The following is a 15000-nucleotide window of genomic DNA, read 5'->3' on the forward strand; positions in this document are numbered from 1 at the left end:
GAATCTCTAGTTGACTCACCCGTTGATTCTGAACAGCTTGTTGAGTCGAATCTCTAGGTGACTCACCTGTTGATTCTGAACAGCTTGTTGAGTCGAATCTCTAGGTGACTCACCTGTTGATTCTGAACAGCTTGTTGAGTCGTATCTCTAGGTGACTCACCTGTTGATTCTGAACAGCTTGTTGAATCGTATCTCTAGTTGACTCACCTGTTGATTCTGAACAGCTTGTTGAGTCGAATCTCTAGTTGACTCACCTGTTGATTCTGAACAGCTTGTTGAGTCGTATCTCTAGGTGACTCACCTGTTGATTCTGAACAGCTTGTTGAATCGTATCTCTAGTTGACTCACCTGTTGATTCTGAACAGCTTGTTGAGTCGTATCTCTAGTTGACTCACCTGTTGATTCTGAACAGCTTGTTGAGTCGAATCTCGGGGTAGTTGAGTCCGAAGTACACGTAGAAGATGTCAGTTGGGATCATGGAGATCAGGTCTAGTTTGTACTGGAGGCTGTTTATGTAGCGGTCTATTAGCTTCTTCTGATCCTTTACCAACAGACCCTGTTCCAGGTAGCCTACACACAGGGGACAGACCTTACACAGGGGACAGACCTTACCAACAGACCCTGTTCCAGGTAGCCTACACACAGGGACAGACCTTACACAGGGACAGACCTTACACAGGGACAGACCTTACCAACAGACCCTGTTCCAGGTAGCCTACACACAGGGGACAGACCTTACACAGGGGACAGACCTTACACAGGGACAGACCTTACCAACAGACCCTGTTCCAGGTAGCCTACACACAGGGGACAGACCTTACACAGGGGACAGACCTTACACAGGGACAGACCTTACCAACAGACCCTGTTCCAGGTAGCCTACACACAGGGACAGACCTTACACAGGGGACAGACCTTACACAGGGGACAGACCTTACACAGGGACAGACCTTACCAACAGACCCTGTTCCAGGTAGCCTACACACAGGGGACAGACCTTACCAACAGGGACAGACCTTACCAACAGGGACAGACCTTACACAGGGGACAGACCTTACCAACAGACCCTGTTCCAGGTAGCCTACACACAGGGGACAGACCTTACACAGGGACAGACCTTACCAACAGACCCTGTTCCAGGTAGCCTACACACAGGGACAGACCTTACACAGGGGACAGACCTTACACAGGGGACAGACCTTACACAGGGACAGACCTTACCAACAGACCCTGTTCCAGGTACCCTACACACAGGGGACAGACCTTACACAGGGACAGACCTTACCAACAGGGACAGACCTTACACAGGGGACAGACCTTACCAACAGACCCTGTTCCAGGTAGCCTACACACAGGGGACAGACCTTACACAGGGACAGACCTTACCAACAGACCCTGTTCCAGGTAGCCAACACACAGGGGACAGACCTTACACAGGGACAGACCTTACCAACAGACCCTGTTCCAGGTAGCCTACACACAGGGACAGACCTTACCAACAGGGACAGACCTTACCAACAGACCCTGTTCCAGGTAGCCTACACACAGGGACAGACCTTACCAACAGGGACAGACACAAGCACACACACACACACGCACACACACACACAGACAGACAGACAGACAGACAGACAGACAGACAGACAGACAGACAGACAGACAGACAGACAGACAGACAGACAGACAGACAGACAGACAGACAGACACACACACACACACACAACACACACACACACACACACACACCAGTGGAGGCTTCTCAGAGGAGGAATGGGAGGACCATCCTCCTCAGTGAAATTTCATTAAAATGTAAATATTGAAACACAAAAATAAGTTTAGCTAGCTACCAGCTCGAGTGTGCACCTTTCGTCAGGCAACTCTACCGCAAATGTTGTGGACTTTTTGTTGAAGAACCCCTTTCATTCTCTGATGTACTAAAAGCGAGGGTCGACCTCTGCCTGAGATCAGTTACATGGTTCAACACCGCCTGGTATCAAATGTATAGCTGGTTAACAGGGGAGTCTTTCATTAGGTCGTTCAATACCGCCTGGTATCAAATGTATAGCTGGTTAACAGGGGAGTCTTTCATTAGGTCGTTCAATACCGCCTGGTATCAAATGTATAGCTGGTTAACAGGGGAGTCTTTCATTAGGTCGTTCAAAACCGCCTGGTATCAAATGTATAGCTGGTTAACAGGGGAGTCTTTCATTAGGTCGTTCAATACCGCCTGGTATCAAATGTATAGCTGGTTAACAGGGAGTCTTTCATTAGGTCGTTCAATACCGCCTGGTATCAAATGTATAGCTGGTTAATTGGGCTAGGAGGCAGTATTTTGACGTTAGGATGTAAAGCATGCCCAATGTAAACTGCCTGTTACTCAGGCCCAGAAGCTAGGATATGCATATAATTGGTAGATTTGGATAGAAAACACTCTATAGAGTTTCTAAAACTGTTAAAATAATGTCTGTGAGTATAACAGAACTGATATGGCAGGCGAAACCCCGAGAACAAACCATCCCCCCCCAAAAAAAATTCAGCCTACCACTGTTTTCAATGGCTGTCACTCTTATTATAAGGCAAAAACCTCCCAGATTGCAGTATTTTCAATGACGGCCTAGGAACAGTGGATTAACTGCCTTGTTCAGGGGGGCAGAACGACAGATTCGTACCTTGTCAGCTCGGAGATTTGAACTTGCAACCTTCCGGTTACTAGTCCAACGCTCTATCCGCTAGGCTACGCTGCCGCCCCGTAGCCTGTTGTGTTTTTGTCTTCCCATCCTGGCCTGCACTGAAGTCAAGCCTCTGAACACCTCAACTCATGCCTCATACCCCCCATTCAATCACCGCTGTGATCCCCTTTCCAGAAAGGTGTACGAATCCCTCTCATTCCCATTCCACATAATATTGTACTTTTTTTTAAACACACGTCTCCGTGCATTCCACGCCTTCAGCGTGGGTTTTCCATCCTCCTCAATTGTTCAAGTCACCAGCCTCCACTGACACACACACACACACACACACACAGGGACGTAAGGTTATGTGTTTGGGAAGTGTGGGTATGTTCTTACCTGTCCTGGTCCTAAACACCATATCCGCCAGGTAGACCACATCAGAGACACAGTCTATGATAAACCAGTAGATCAGAAAGTCTGACTGGAGCTCCTCAAAACTCGCCCTGACACACACACACACACACACACACACACACACACACACACAGTCAGAATGTCCTTAGAAGTGTTATCAATATGTTAATCAATCAATCAGTCAATCAATGAACCAATCAGTGTTTTGGTTACCTGGCTATGATGAGGGTCCAGTTGTACATTACAGGAATGGTGATGACAAGGAGCCAGTTATAATACATGTTACCTGCTGGGTCTATAACCGTGATCTCTTTAGGCCTGGTAACACACACACACACACACACACACACACACACACACACACACACACACACACACACACACACACACACACACACACACACACACACACACACACACACACACACACACACACCAGACACACAGACACACACACACACAGTGTAAAATACAGGATATATAAGGGTTATAACATTTTAAAAAGCTTAGTTTACACCCCAATTATTTTGTATTGGCATATCTGATTTTTTGTTTGTTTGTGTCACAGATTTCTTCGTCGTCAGACGATATAGCGAAATCATCGTCGGAGAAAGTGGACCAGTACGACAGGAGACAGTTTCGCAGGCTATACCAAAAAACAACTACCCACGAAACACAAAGAAAAAACACACCCTATTATATAGGACTCCCAATCAAAGGCAACTCAACACACCTGTCTTCAATTGAGAGTCCAACCCCAATTAACTACACATAGAAAAACAAACCTAGAACCTATACCAACCACTGACACCCCACTACACCACACACAAAAACCCCATAATACAAAACAAAATATACCTCTGCCACGTCCTGACCAAATATAATTGAACTAATACCTAAATATTGGTCAGGACGTGACAGTTTGTTTGTTGTCAATGTGTAAACTTACGCTTCAGCTTTGGCCTTCTCCGCTTTCTCTTTCTGCTCCTTCTCCGTTTTCTCCTTCTCCTCCTTCTCCGCTTTCTCCTTCTGCTTCTTCTCCTTTCTCTCCCCTTTCTCTCGCTTTTCTTTCCTTGATAATACATTTTTTTTTTAAAAGAGACCAGCATGAGTGGATTGATGCCCAATTGGGACTATTTTCCCTAGATAGAAACTAGAGGTGAGATTGTTCTGTTATGGAGATCAGTCTGGAAACTAGAGGTGAGATTGTTCTGTTATGGAGATCAGTCTGGAAACTAGAGGTGAGATTGTTCTGTTATGGAGATCAGTCTGGAAACTAGAGGAGAGATTGTTCTGTAACGAGATCTGTCTGGAAACTAGAGGTGAGATTGTTCTGTTATGGGGATCAGTCTGGAAACTAGAGGAGAGATTGTTCTGTTATGGAGATCTGTCTGGAAACTAGAGGTGAGATTGTTCTGTTATGGAGATCAGTCTGGAAACTAGAGGTGAGATTGTTCTGTTATGGAGATCTGTCTGGTCACTAGAGGTGAGATTGTTCTGTTATGGAGATCAGTCTGGAAACTAGAGGAGAGATTGTTCTGTTATGGAGATCTGTCTGGTCACTAGAGGTGAGATTGTTCTGTTATGGAGATCAGTCTGGACACTAGAGGTGAGATTGTTCTGTTATGGAGATCAGTCTGGAAACTAGAGGTGAGATTGTTCTGTTATGGAGATCAGTCTGGAAACTAGAGGTGAGATTGTTCTGTTATGGAGATCAGTCTGGAAACTAGAGGAGAGATTGTTCTGTTATGGAGATCAGTCTGGAAACTAGAGGAGAGATTGTTCTGTTATGGAGATCTGTCTGGAAACTAGAGGAGAGATTGTTCTGTTATGGAGATCAGTCTGGAAACTAGAGGTGAGATTGTTCTGTTATGGAGATCAGTCTGGAAACTAGAGGTGAGATTGTTCTGTTATGGAGATCAGTCTGGAAACTAGAGGAGAGATTGTTCTGTTATGGAGATCAGTCTGGAAACTACAGGTGAGATTGTTCTGTAATGGAGATCTGTCTGGAAACTAGAGGTGAGATTGTTCTGTTATGGAGATCAGTCTGGAAACTAGAGGTGAGATTGTTCTGTTATGGAGATCAGTCTGGAAACTAGAGGTGAGATTGTTCTGTAACGAGACCAGTCTGGAAACTAGAGGTGAGATTGTTCTGTTATGGAGATCAGTCTGGAAACTAGAGGAGAGATTGTTCTGTTATGGAGATCAGTCTGGACACTAGAGGTGAGATTGTTCTGTTATGGAGATCAGTCTGGAAACTAGAGGAGAGATTGTTCTGTTATGGAGATCAGTCTGGAAACTAGAGGAGAGATTGTTCTGTTATGGAGATCAGTCTGGAAACTAGAGGTGAGATTGTTCTGTTATGGGGATCAGTCTGGAAACTAGAGGTGAGATTGTTCTGTTATGGAGATCAGTCTGGACACTAGAGGTGAGATTGTTCTGTAATGTAGATCAGTCTGGAAACTAGAGGAGAGATTGTTCTGTTATGGAGATCTGTCTGGAAACTAGAGGAGAGATTGTTCTGTTATGGAGATCAGTCTGGAAACTAGAGGTGAGATTGTTCTGAAATGGAGATCAGTCTGGAAACTAGAGGTGAGATTGTTCTGTTATGGAGATCAGTCTGGAAACTAGAGGTGAGATTGTTCTGTTATGGAGATCAGTCTGGAAACTAGAGGTGAGATTGTTCTGTTATGGAGATCAGTCTGGAAACTAGAGGAGAGATTGTTCTGTAATGGAGATCAGTCTGGTCACTAGAGGAGAGATTGTTCTGTAATGGAGATCAGTCTGGTCACTAGAGGAGAGATTGTTCTGTTATGGAGATCAGTCTGGAAACTAGAGGTGAGATTGTTCTGTTATGGAGATCAGTCTGGAAACTAGAGGTGAGATTGTTCTGTTATGGAGATCAGTCTGGAAACTAGAGGAGAGATTGTTCTGTAATGGAGATCAGTCTGGAAACTAGAGGTGAGATTGTTCTGTTATGGGGATCAGTCTGGAAACTAGAGGTGAGATTGTTCTGTTATGGAGATCAGTCTGGACACTAGAGGAGAGATTGTTCTGTTATGGAGATCTGTCTGGTCACTAGAGGAGAGATTGTTCTGTTATGGAGATCAGTCTGGAAACTAGAGGTGAGATTGTTCTGAAATGGAGATCAGTCTGGAAACTAGGAGGAGAGATTGTTCTGTAATGGAGATCAGTCTGGAAACTAGAGGTGAGATTGTTCTGTTATGGAGATCTGTCTGGAAACTAGAGGAGATATTGTTCTGTAATGGAGATCAGTCTGGAAACTAGAGGTGAGATTGTTCTGTTATGGAGATCAGTCTGGAAACTAGAGGAGAGATTGTTCTGTTATGGAGATCAGTCTGGAAACTAGAGGAGAGATTGTTCTGTTATGGAGATCAGTCTGGAAACTAGAGGTGAGATTGTTCTGTTATGGAGATCAGTCTGGAAACTAGAGGAGAGATTGTTCTGTTATGGAGATCAGTCTGGAAACTAGAGGAGAGATTGTTCTGTAACGAGATCTGTCTGGAAACTAGAGGTGAGATTGTTCTGTTATGGGGATCAGTCTGGAAATTAGAGGTGAGATTGTTCTGTTATGGAGATCAGTCTGGAAACTAGAGGAGAGATTGTTCTGTTATGGAGATCAGTCTGGAAACTACAGGTGAGATTGTTCTGTAATGGGAGATCAGTCTGGAAACTAGAGGAGAGATTGTTCTGTTATGGAGATCAGTCTGGACACTAGAGGTGAGATTGTTCTGTAACGAGATCAGTCTGGAAACTAGAGGTGAGATTGTTCTGTTATGGGGATCAGTCTGGAAACTAGAGGTGAGATTGTTCTGTTATGGGGATCAGTCTGGAAACTAGAGGAGAGATTGTTCTGTTATGGAGATCAGTCTGGAAACTAGAGGAGAGATTGTTCTGTTATGGAGATCAGTCTGGAAACTAGAGGTGAGATTGTTCTGTTATGGGGATCAGTCTGGAAACTAGAGGTGAGATTGTTCTGTAACGAGATCAGTCTGGAAACTAGAGGTGAGATTGTTCTGTTATGGAGATCAGTCTGGAAACTAGAGGAGAGATTGTTCTGTAATGGGGATCAGTCTGGAAACTAGAGGTGAGATTGTTCTGTTATGGAGATCAGTCTGGACACTAGAGGTGAGATTGTTCTGTAATGTAGATCAGTCTGGAAACTAGAGGGAGAGATTGTTCTGTTATGGAGATCAGTCTGGAAACTAGAGGTGAGATTGTTCTGTTATGGAGATCAGTCTGGAAACTAGAGGTGAGATTGTTCTGTTATGGAGATCAGTCTGGAAACTAGAGGAGAGATTGTTCTGTAATGGAGATCAGTCTGGAAACTAGAGGTGAGATTGTTCTGTTATGGGGATCAGTCTGGAAACTAGAGGTGAGATTGTTCTGTTATGGGGATCAGTCTGGAAACTAGAGGTGAGATTGTTCTGTTTTGGAGATCAGTCTGGAAACTAGAGGTGAGATTGTTCTGTTATGGAGATCAGTCTGGAAACTAGAGGAGAGATTGTTCTGTAATGGAGATCAGTCTGGACACTAGAGGAGAGATTGTTCTGTTATGGAGATCTGTCTGGTCACTAGAGGAGAGATTGTTCTGTTATGGAGATCAGTCTGGAAACTAGAGGAGAGATTGTTCTGTTATGGAGATCAGTCTGGAAACTAGAGGTGAGATTGTTCTGTTATGGAGAGATCAGTCTGGAAACTAGAGGAGAGATTGTTCTGTTATGGAGATCAGTCTGGAAACTAGAGGAGAGATTGTTCTGTAACGAGATCTGTCTGGAAACTAGAGGTGAGATTGTTCTGTTATGGGGATCAGTCTGGAAACTAGAGGTGAGATTGTTCTGTTATGGAGATCAGTCTGGAAACTAGAGGAGAGATTGTTCTGTTATGGAGATCAGTCTGGAAACTACAGGTGAGATTGTTCTGTAATGGAGATCAGTCTGGAAACTAGAGGAGAGATTGTTCTGTTATGGAGATCAGTCTGGACACTAGAGGTGAGATTGTTCTGTAACGAGATCAGTCTGGAAACTAGAGGTGAGATTGTTCTGTTATGGGGATCAGTCTGGAAACTAGAGGTGAGATTGTTCTGTTATGGGGATCAGTCTGGAAACTAGAGGAGAGATTGTTCTGTTATGGAGATCAGTCTGGAAACTAGAGGAGAGATTGTTCTGTTATGGAGATCAGTCTGGAAACTAGAGGTGAGATTGTTCTGTTATGGGGATCAGTCTGGAAACTAGAGGTGAGATTGTTCTGTAACGAGATCAGTCTGGAAACTAGAGGTGAGATTGTTCTGTTATGGAGATCAGTCTGGAAACTAGAGGAGAGATTGTTCTGTAATGGGGATCAGTCTGGAAACTAGAGGTGAGATTGTTCTGTTATGGAGATCAGTCTGGACACTAGAGGTGAGATTGTTCTGTAATGTAGATCAGTCTGGAAACTAGAGGAGAGATTGTTCTGTTATGGAGATCAGTCTGGAAACTAGAGGAGAGATTGTTCTGTTATGGAGATCAGTCTGGTCACTAGAGGAGAGATTGTTCTGTTATGGAGATCAGTCTGGAAACTAGAGGTGAGATTGTTCTGTTATGGAGATCAGTCTGGAAACTAGAGGAGAGATTGTTTTGTAATGGAGATCAGTCTGGAAACTAGAGGTGAGATTGTTCTGTAATGGAGATCAGTCTGGAAACTAGAGGTGAGATTGTTCTGTAACGAGATCAGTCTGGAAACTAGAGGTGAGATTGTTCTGTAATGGGGATCAGTCTGGAAACTAGAGGTGAGATTGTTCTGTTTTGGAGATCAGTCTGGAAACTAGAGGTGAGATTGTTCTGAAATGGAGATCAGTCTGGAAACTAGAGGTGAGATTGTTCTGTTATGGAGATCAGTCTGGAAACTAGAGGTGAGATTGTTCTGTTATGGAGATCAGTCTGGAAACTAGAGGTGAGATTGTTCTGTTATGGAGATCAGTCTGGAATAGAGATCAGTCTGTAATGGAGATCAGTCTGTAATGGAGATCTGTCTGTAATAGAGATCAGTCTGTAATGGAGATCAGTCTGTAATGGAGATCAGTCTGTAATGGAGATCAGTTTGTAGGTGAGAGGAGAGATTGTTCTGTTATGGAGATCTGTCTGGTCACTAGAGGAGAGATTGTTCTGTTATGGGGATCAGTCTGGAAACTAGAGGAGAGATTGTTCTGTAATGGAGATCAGTCTGGAAACTAGAGGTGAGATTGTTCTGTAATGGAGATCAGTCTGGACACTAGAGGTGAGATTGTTCTGTAATGGAGATCAGTCTGGAAACTAGAGGTGAGATTGTTCTGTTATGGAGATCAGTCTGTTATGGAGATCAGTCTGTTATGGAGATCAGTCTGTAATGGAGATCTGTCTGTTATGGAGATCAGTCTGGAAACTAGAGGAGAGATTGTTCTGTTATGGAGATCAGTCTGGAAACTAGAGGTGAGATCAGTCTGTAATGGAGATCAGTCTGTAATGGAGATCAGTCTGTTATGGAGATCAGTCTGGAAACTAGAGGAGAGATTGTTCTGTTATGGAGATCAGTCTGGAAACTAGAGGTGAGATTGTTCTGTAATCGAGATCAGTCTGGAAACTAGAGGTGAGATTGTTCTGTAATGGAGATCAGTCTGGAAACTAGAGGTGAGATTGTTTTGAAATGGAGATCAGTCTGGAAACTAGAGGTGAGATTGTTCTGTAATGGAGATCAGTCTGGAAACTAGAGGTGAGATCAGTCTGTTATGGAGATCAGTCTGTAATGGAGATCAGTCTGTAATGGAGATCTGTCTGTTATGGAGATCAGTCTGTAATGGAGATCAGTCTGTAATGGAGATCAGTCTGTAATGGGGATCAGTCTGTAATGGAGATCAGTCTGGAAACTAGAGGAGAGATTGTTCTGTTATGGGGATCAGTCTGGACACTAGAGGTGAGATCAGTCTGTAATGGGGATCAGTCTGGTCACTAGAGGAGAGATCAGTCTGTAATGGAGATCAGTCTGTTATGGAGATCAGTCTGTAATGGAGATCAGTCTGTAATGGAGATCAGTCTGTAATGGAGATCAGTCTGTTATGGAGATCAGTCTGTAATGGAGATCAGTCTGTAATGGAGATCAGTCTGTAATGGAGATCAGTCTGGACACTAGAGGTGAGATCAGTCTGTAATGGAGATCAGTCTGTAATGGAGATCTGTCTGTAATAGAGATCAGTCTGTAATGGAGATCAGTCTGTAATGGAGATCAGTCTGGAAACTAGAGGAGAGATCAGTCTGTAATGGAGATCAGTCTGTAATGGAGGTCAGTCTGTAATGGAGATCAGTCTGTAATGGAGGTCAGTCTGTAATGGAGATCAGTCTGTAATGGAGATCAGTCTGTAATAGAGATCAGTCTGTAATGGAGATCAGTCTGTAATGGAGATCAGTCTGTAATGGAGATCAGTCTGTAATGGAGATCTGTCTGTAATGGAGATCAGTCTGTAATGGAGATCAGTCTGTAATGGAGATCTGTCTGTAATAGAGATCAGTCTGTAATGGAGATCAGTCTGTAATGGAGATCTGTCTGTAATAGAGATCAGTCTGTAATGGAGATCAGTCTGTAATGGAGATCAGTCTGTAATGGAGATCAGTTTGTAATGGAGATCTGTCTGTAATAGAGATCAGTCTGTAATGGAGATCAGTCTGTAATGGAGATCTGTCTGTAATAGAGATCAGTCTGTAATGGAGATCTGTCTGTAATGGAGATCTGTCTGTAATGGAGATCAGTCTGTTATGGAGATCTGTCTGTAATGGAGATCAGTCTGTAATGGAGATCAGTCTGTAATGGAGATCAGTCTGTAATGGAGATCAGTCTGTAATAGAGATCAGTCTGTTATGGAGATCAGTCTGTAATGGAGATCAGTCTGGACACTAGAGGTGAGATCAGTCTGTAATGGAGATCAGTCTGTAATAGAGATCAGTCTGTAATGGAGATCAGTCTGTAATGGAGATCAGTCTGTAATAGAGATCAGTCTGTAATAGAGATCAGTCTGTAATGGAGATCAGTCTGTAATGGAGATCAGTCTGTAATGGAGATCAGTCTGGAAACTAGAGGAGAGATCAGTCTGTTATGGAGATCAGTCTGGAAACTAGAGGAGAGATCAGTCTGTAATAGAGATCAGTCTGTAATAGAGATCAGTCTGTTATGGAGATCAGTCTGGAAACTAGAGGAGAGATCAGTCTGTAATAGAGATCAGTCTGTAATGGAGATCAGTCTGTAATGGAGATCAGTCTGTAATGGAGATCAGTCTGTTATGGAGATCAGTCTGGAAACTAGAGGAGAGATCAGTCTGTAATGGAGATCAGTCTGTAATGGAGATCAGTCTGTAATGGAGATCAGTCTGTTATGGAGATCAGTCTGTAATGGAGATCAGTCTGTAATGGAGATCAGTCTGTAATAGAGATCAGTCTGTAATGGAGATCAGTCTGTAATGGAGATCAGTCTGTAATGGAGATCAGTCTGTAATAGAGATCTGTCTGTAATAGAGATCAGTCTGTGATAGAGATCAGTCTGTAATGGAGATCAGTCTGTAATAGAGATCAGTCTGTAATAGAGATCAGTCTGTAATGGAGATCAGTCTGTAATGGAGATCAGTCTGGACACTAGAGGTGAGATCAGTCTGTAATGGAGATCAGTCTGTAATGGAGATCAGTCTGTAATGGAGATCAGTCTGTAATGGAGATCAGTCTGTAATGGAGATCAGTCTGTAATAGAGATCAGTCTGTAATGGAGATCAGTCTGTAATGGAGATCAGTCTGGACACTAGAGGTGAGATCAGTCTGTAATGGAGATCAGTCTGTAATGGAGATCAGTCTGGTCCTTACTCCTTTTTCTCTTTCCTCTCCTTTTTACTTGTCTTCCTCTTCTTCTTCTCCTCCCTAGGAAAGATCAGAGGGACAATTATTGTTCATGTTCATTACTGTTATGTTACCCTACCAGTAGACTTCCAGTCATTGCTCTAACACTAGTTAGCATTGGCTTAGCAAAACAACCGCTAACTTCCCTCATACTGCAATTTAGATTTACATACCGATATTACCCGTGAGGTTCATCTGACTCTGAGTAAGTAGAACAAGAAGCAGTGTCCCTTTCATAGACTTACTCTTCTTCATTGCTGTTGCTGTTGTTCGTGTTGAATGAACCCCGCACACCGGATCTCCTTAAAAACCTAGATAAAAGATAATGATAACAGATGTCAGTTCTAGGTTCTAAGTTCTATGTTCTATGTTCTAAAGTTCTAGGTTCTATCCTTTAGGTTCTACGTTCTAAAGGTCTAGGTTCTAGGTTCTAGGTTCTAGGTTTTAAAGTTCTATGTTCTAGGTTCTACATTATAGGTTCTACAGTTATAGGTTCTAGGTTCTAGGTTCTATGTTATATGTTCTAAAGTTCTACGTTCTAGGTTCTAGGTTCTATGTTCTATGTTCTAAAGTTCTAGGTTCTAGGTTCTAGGTTTTAAAGTTCTATGTTCTAGGTTCTACATTATAGGTTCTACAGTTATAGGTTCTAGGTTCTAGGTTCTATGTTATATGTTCTAAAGTTCTAGGTTCTAGGTTCTAAAATTCTAAAGTTCCAGGTTCTATGGTCTATAGGTCCTTACCTGTGTACCTCCCCCCTCTCCCCTGTCTCACCCTCCATACCCTGCAGAACGATTAGTGGCGGAGAGCTGGGCTGGGGGTGGGCGGGGCCAGCTGGGGTCACAGGGGTCACCTTCACTGACATCCCAGGAAGTTCTTCCTCTTGGTTTCCTGTGATGTCAGAAGAAACAGCTCAGATAGAGTAGTGGGACTAGTTAATACTCTGATAGAGTAGTGGGACTAGTTAATACTCTGATAGAGTAGTGGGACTGGGACTAGTTAATACTCTGATAGAGTAGTGGGACTAGTTGATACTCTGATAGAGTAGTGGGACTAGTTAATACTCTGATAGAGTAGTGGGACTGGGACTAGTTAATACTCTGATAGAGTAGTGGGACTGGACTAGTTGATACTCTGATAGAGTAGTGGGACTAGTTAATACTCGGATAGAGTAGTGGGACTAGTTGATACTCTGATAGAGTAGTGGGACTAGTTGATACTCTGATAGAGTAGTGGGACTGGGACTAGTTAATACTCTGATAGAGTAGTGGGACTAGTTAATACTCTGATAGAGTAGTGGGACTAGTTAATACTCTGATAGAGTAGTGGGACTAGTTGATACTCTGATAGAGTAGTGGGACTAGTTGATACTCTGATAGAGTAGTGGGACTAGTTAATACTCTGATAGAGTAGTGGGACTAGTTAATACTCTGATAGAGTAGTGGGACTAGTTGATACTCTGATAGAGTAGTGGGACTAGTTAATACTCTGATAGAGTAGTGGGACTGGGACTAGTTATACTCGATAGAGTAGTGGGACTGGGACTAGTTAGATACTCTGATAGAGTAGTGGGACTAGTTGATACTCTGATAGATAGAGTAGTGGGACTAGTTAATACTCTGATAGAGTAGTGGGACTAGTTGATACTCTGATAGAGTAGTGGGACTAGTTAATACTCTGATAGAGTAGTGGGACTAGTTGATACTCTGATAGAGTAGTGGGACTGGGACTAGTTGAATACTCTGATAGAGTAGTGGGACTAGTTGATACTCTGATAGAGTAGTGGGACTAGTTAATACTCTGATAGAGTAGTGGGACTGGGACTAGTTAATACTCTGATAGAGTAGTGGGACTAGTTGATACTCTGATAGAGTAGTGGGACTAGTTAATACTCTGATAGAGTAGTGGGACTAGTTGATACTCTGATAGAGTAGTGGGACTAGTTGATACTCTGATAGAGTAGTGGGACTAGTTGATACTCTGATAGAGTAGTGGGACTAGTTGATACTCTGATAGAGTAGTGGGACTAGTTAATACTCTGATAGAGTAGTGGGACTAGTTGATACTCTGATAGAGTAGTGGGACTAGTTAATACTCTGATAGAGTAGTGGGACTAGTTAATACTCTGATAGAGTAGTGGGACTAGTTAATACTCTGATAGAGTAGTGGGACTAGTTAGATACTCTGATAGAGTAGTGGGACTAGTTAATACTCTGATAGAGTAGTGGGACTAGTTAATACTCTGATAGAGTAGTGGGACTAGTTAATACTCTGATAGAGTAGTGGGACTAGTTGATACTCTGATAGAGTAGTGGGAGCTGGGACTAGTTAATACTCTGATAGAGTAGTGGGACTAGTTGATACTCTGATAGAGTAGTGGGGACTAGTTAATACTCTGATAGAGTAGTGGGACTAGTTAATACTCTGATAGAGTAGTGGGACTAGTTGATACTCTGATAGAGTAGTGGGACTAGTTAATACTCTGATAGAGTAGTGGGACTAGTTGATACTCTGATAGAGTAGTGGGACTAGTTGATACTCTGATAGAGTAGTGGGACTAGTTAATACTCTGATAGAGTAGTGGGACTAGTTAATACTCTGATAGAGTAGTGGGACTAGTTAATACTCTGATAGAGTAGTGGGACTGGGACTAGTTAATACTCTGATAGAGTAGTGGGACTAGTTAATACTCTGATAGAGTAGTGGGACTAGTTAATACTCTGATAGAGTAGTGGGACTAGTTGATACTCTGATAGAGTAGTGGGACTAGTTGATACTCTGATAGAGTAGTGGGACTGGGACTAGTTAATACTCTGATAGAGTAGTGGGACTAGTTAATACTCTGATAGAGTAGTGGGACTAGTTAATACTCTGATAGAGTAGTGAGACTAGTTAATACTCTGATAGAGTAGTGGGACAAGTTAATACTCTGATAGAGTAGTGGGACTAGTTGATACTCTGATAGAGTAGTGGGACTAGTTAATACTCTGATAGAGTAGTGGGACAAG

General features: G+C 42.9%; 1 protein-coding gene across 1 annotated transcript in view; it reads right to left on the reverse strand.

Annotated features, from left to right (window-relative positions):
• The window catches only part of cnga1b (cyclic nucleotide gated channel subunit alpha 1b), a 36902-nt gene that overhangs the window by 16613 nt on the left and 5289 nt on the right, over positions 1 to 15000 (reverse strand). Inside the window, exons 2-8 of the mRNA XM_045721372.2 lie at positions 12736 to 12883; positions 12241 to 12306; positions 11963 to 12016; positions 4036 to 4158; positions 3300 to 3404; positions 3069 to 3175; positions 396 to 570 (exon numbers count right to left, since the gene is read on the reverse strand). Of these exons, the coding sequence (XP_045577328.1) occupies positions 396 to 570; positions 3069 to 3175; positions 3300 to 3404; positions 4036 to 4158; positions 11963 to 12016; positions 12241 to 12306; positions 12736 to 12857 (752 nt within the window). The 5' untranslated portion in view covers positions 12858 to 12883. The remainder of the gene's footprint in view (positions 1 to 395; positions 571 to 3068; positions 3176 to 3299; positions 3405 to 4035; positions 4159 to 11962; positions 12017 to 12240; positions 12307 to 12735; positions 12884 to 15000) is intronic.

The sequence above is a fragment of the Salmo salar genome, chromosome 07 (genome assembly GCF_965601325.2).
Source record: "Salmo salar chromosome 07, fSalSal1, whole genome shotgun sequence".
Taxonomy (NCBI): Eukaryota; Metazoa; Chordata; class Actinopteri; order Salmoniformes; family Salmonidae; genus Salmo; species Salmo salar.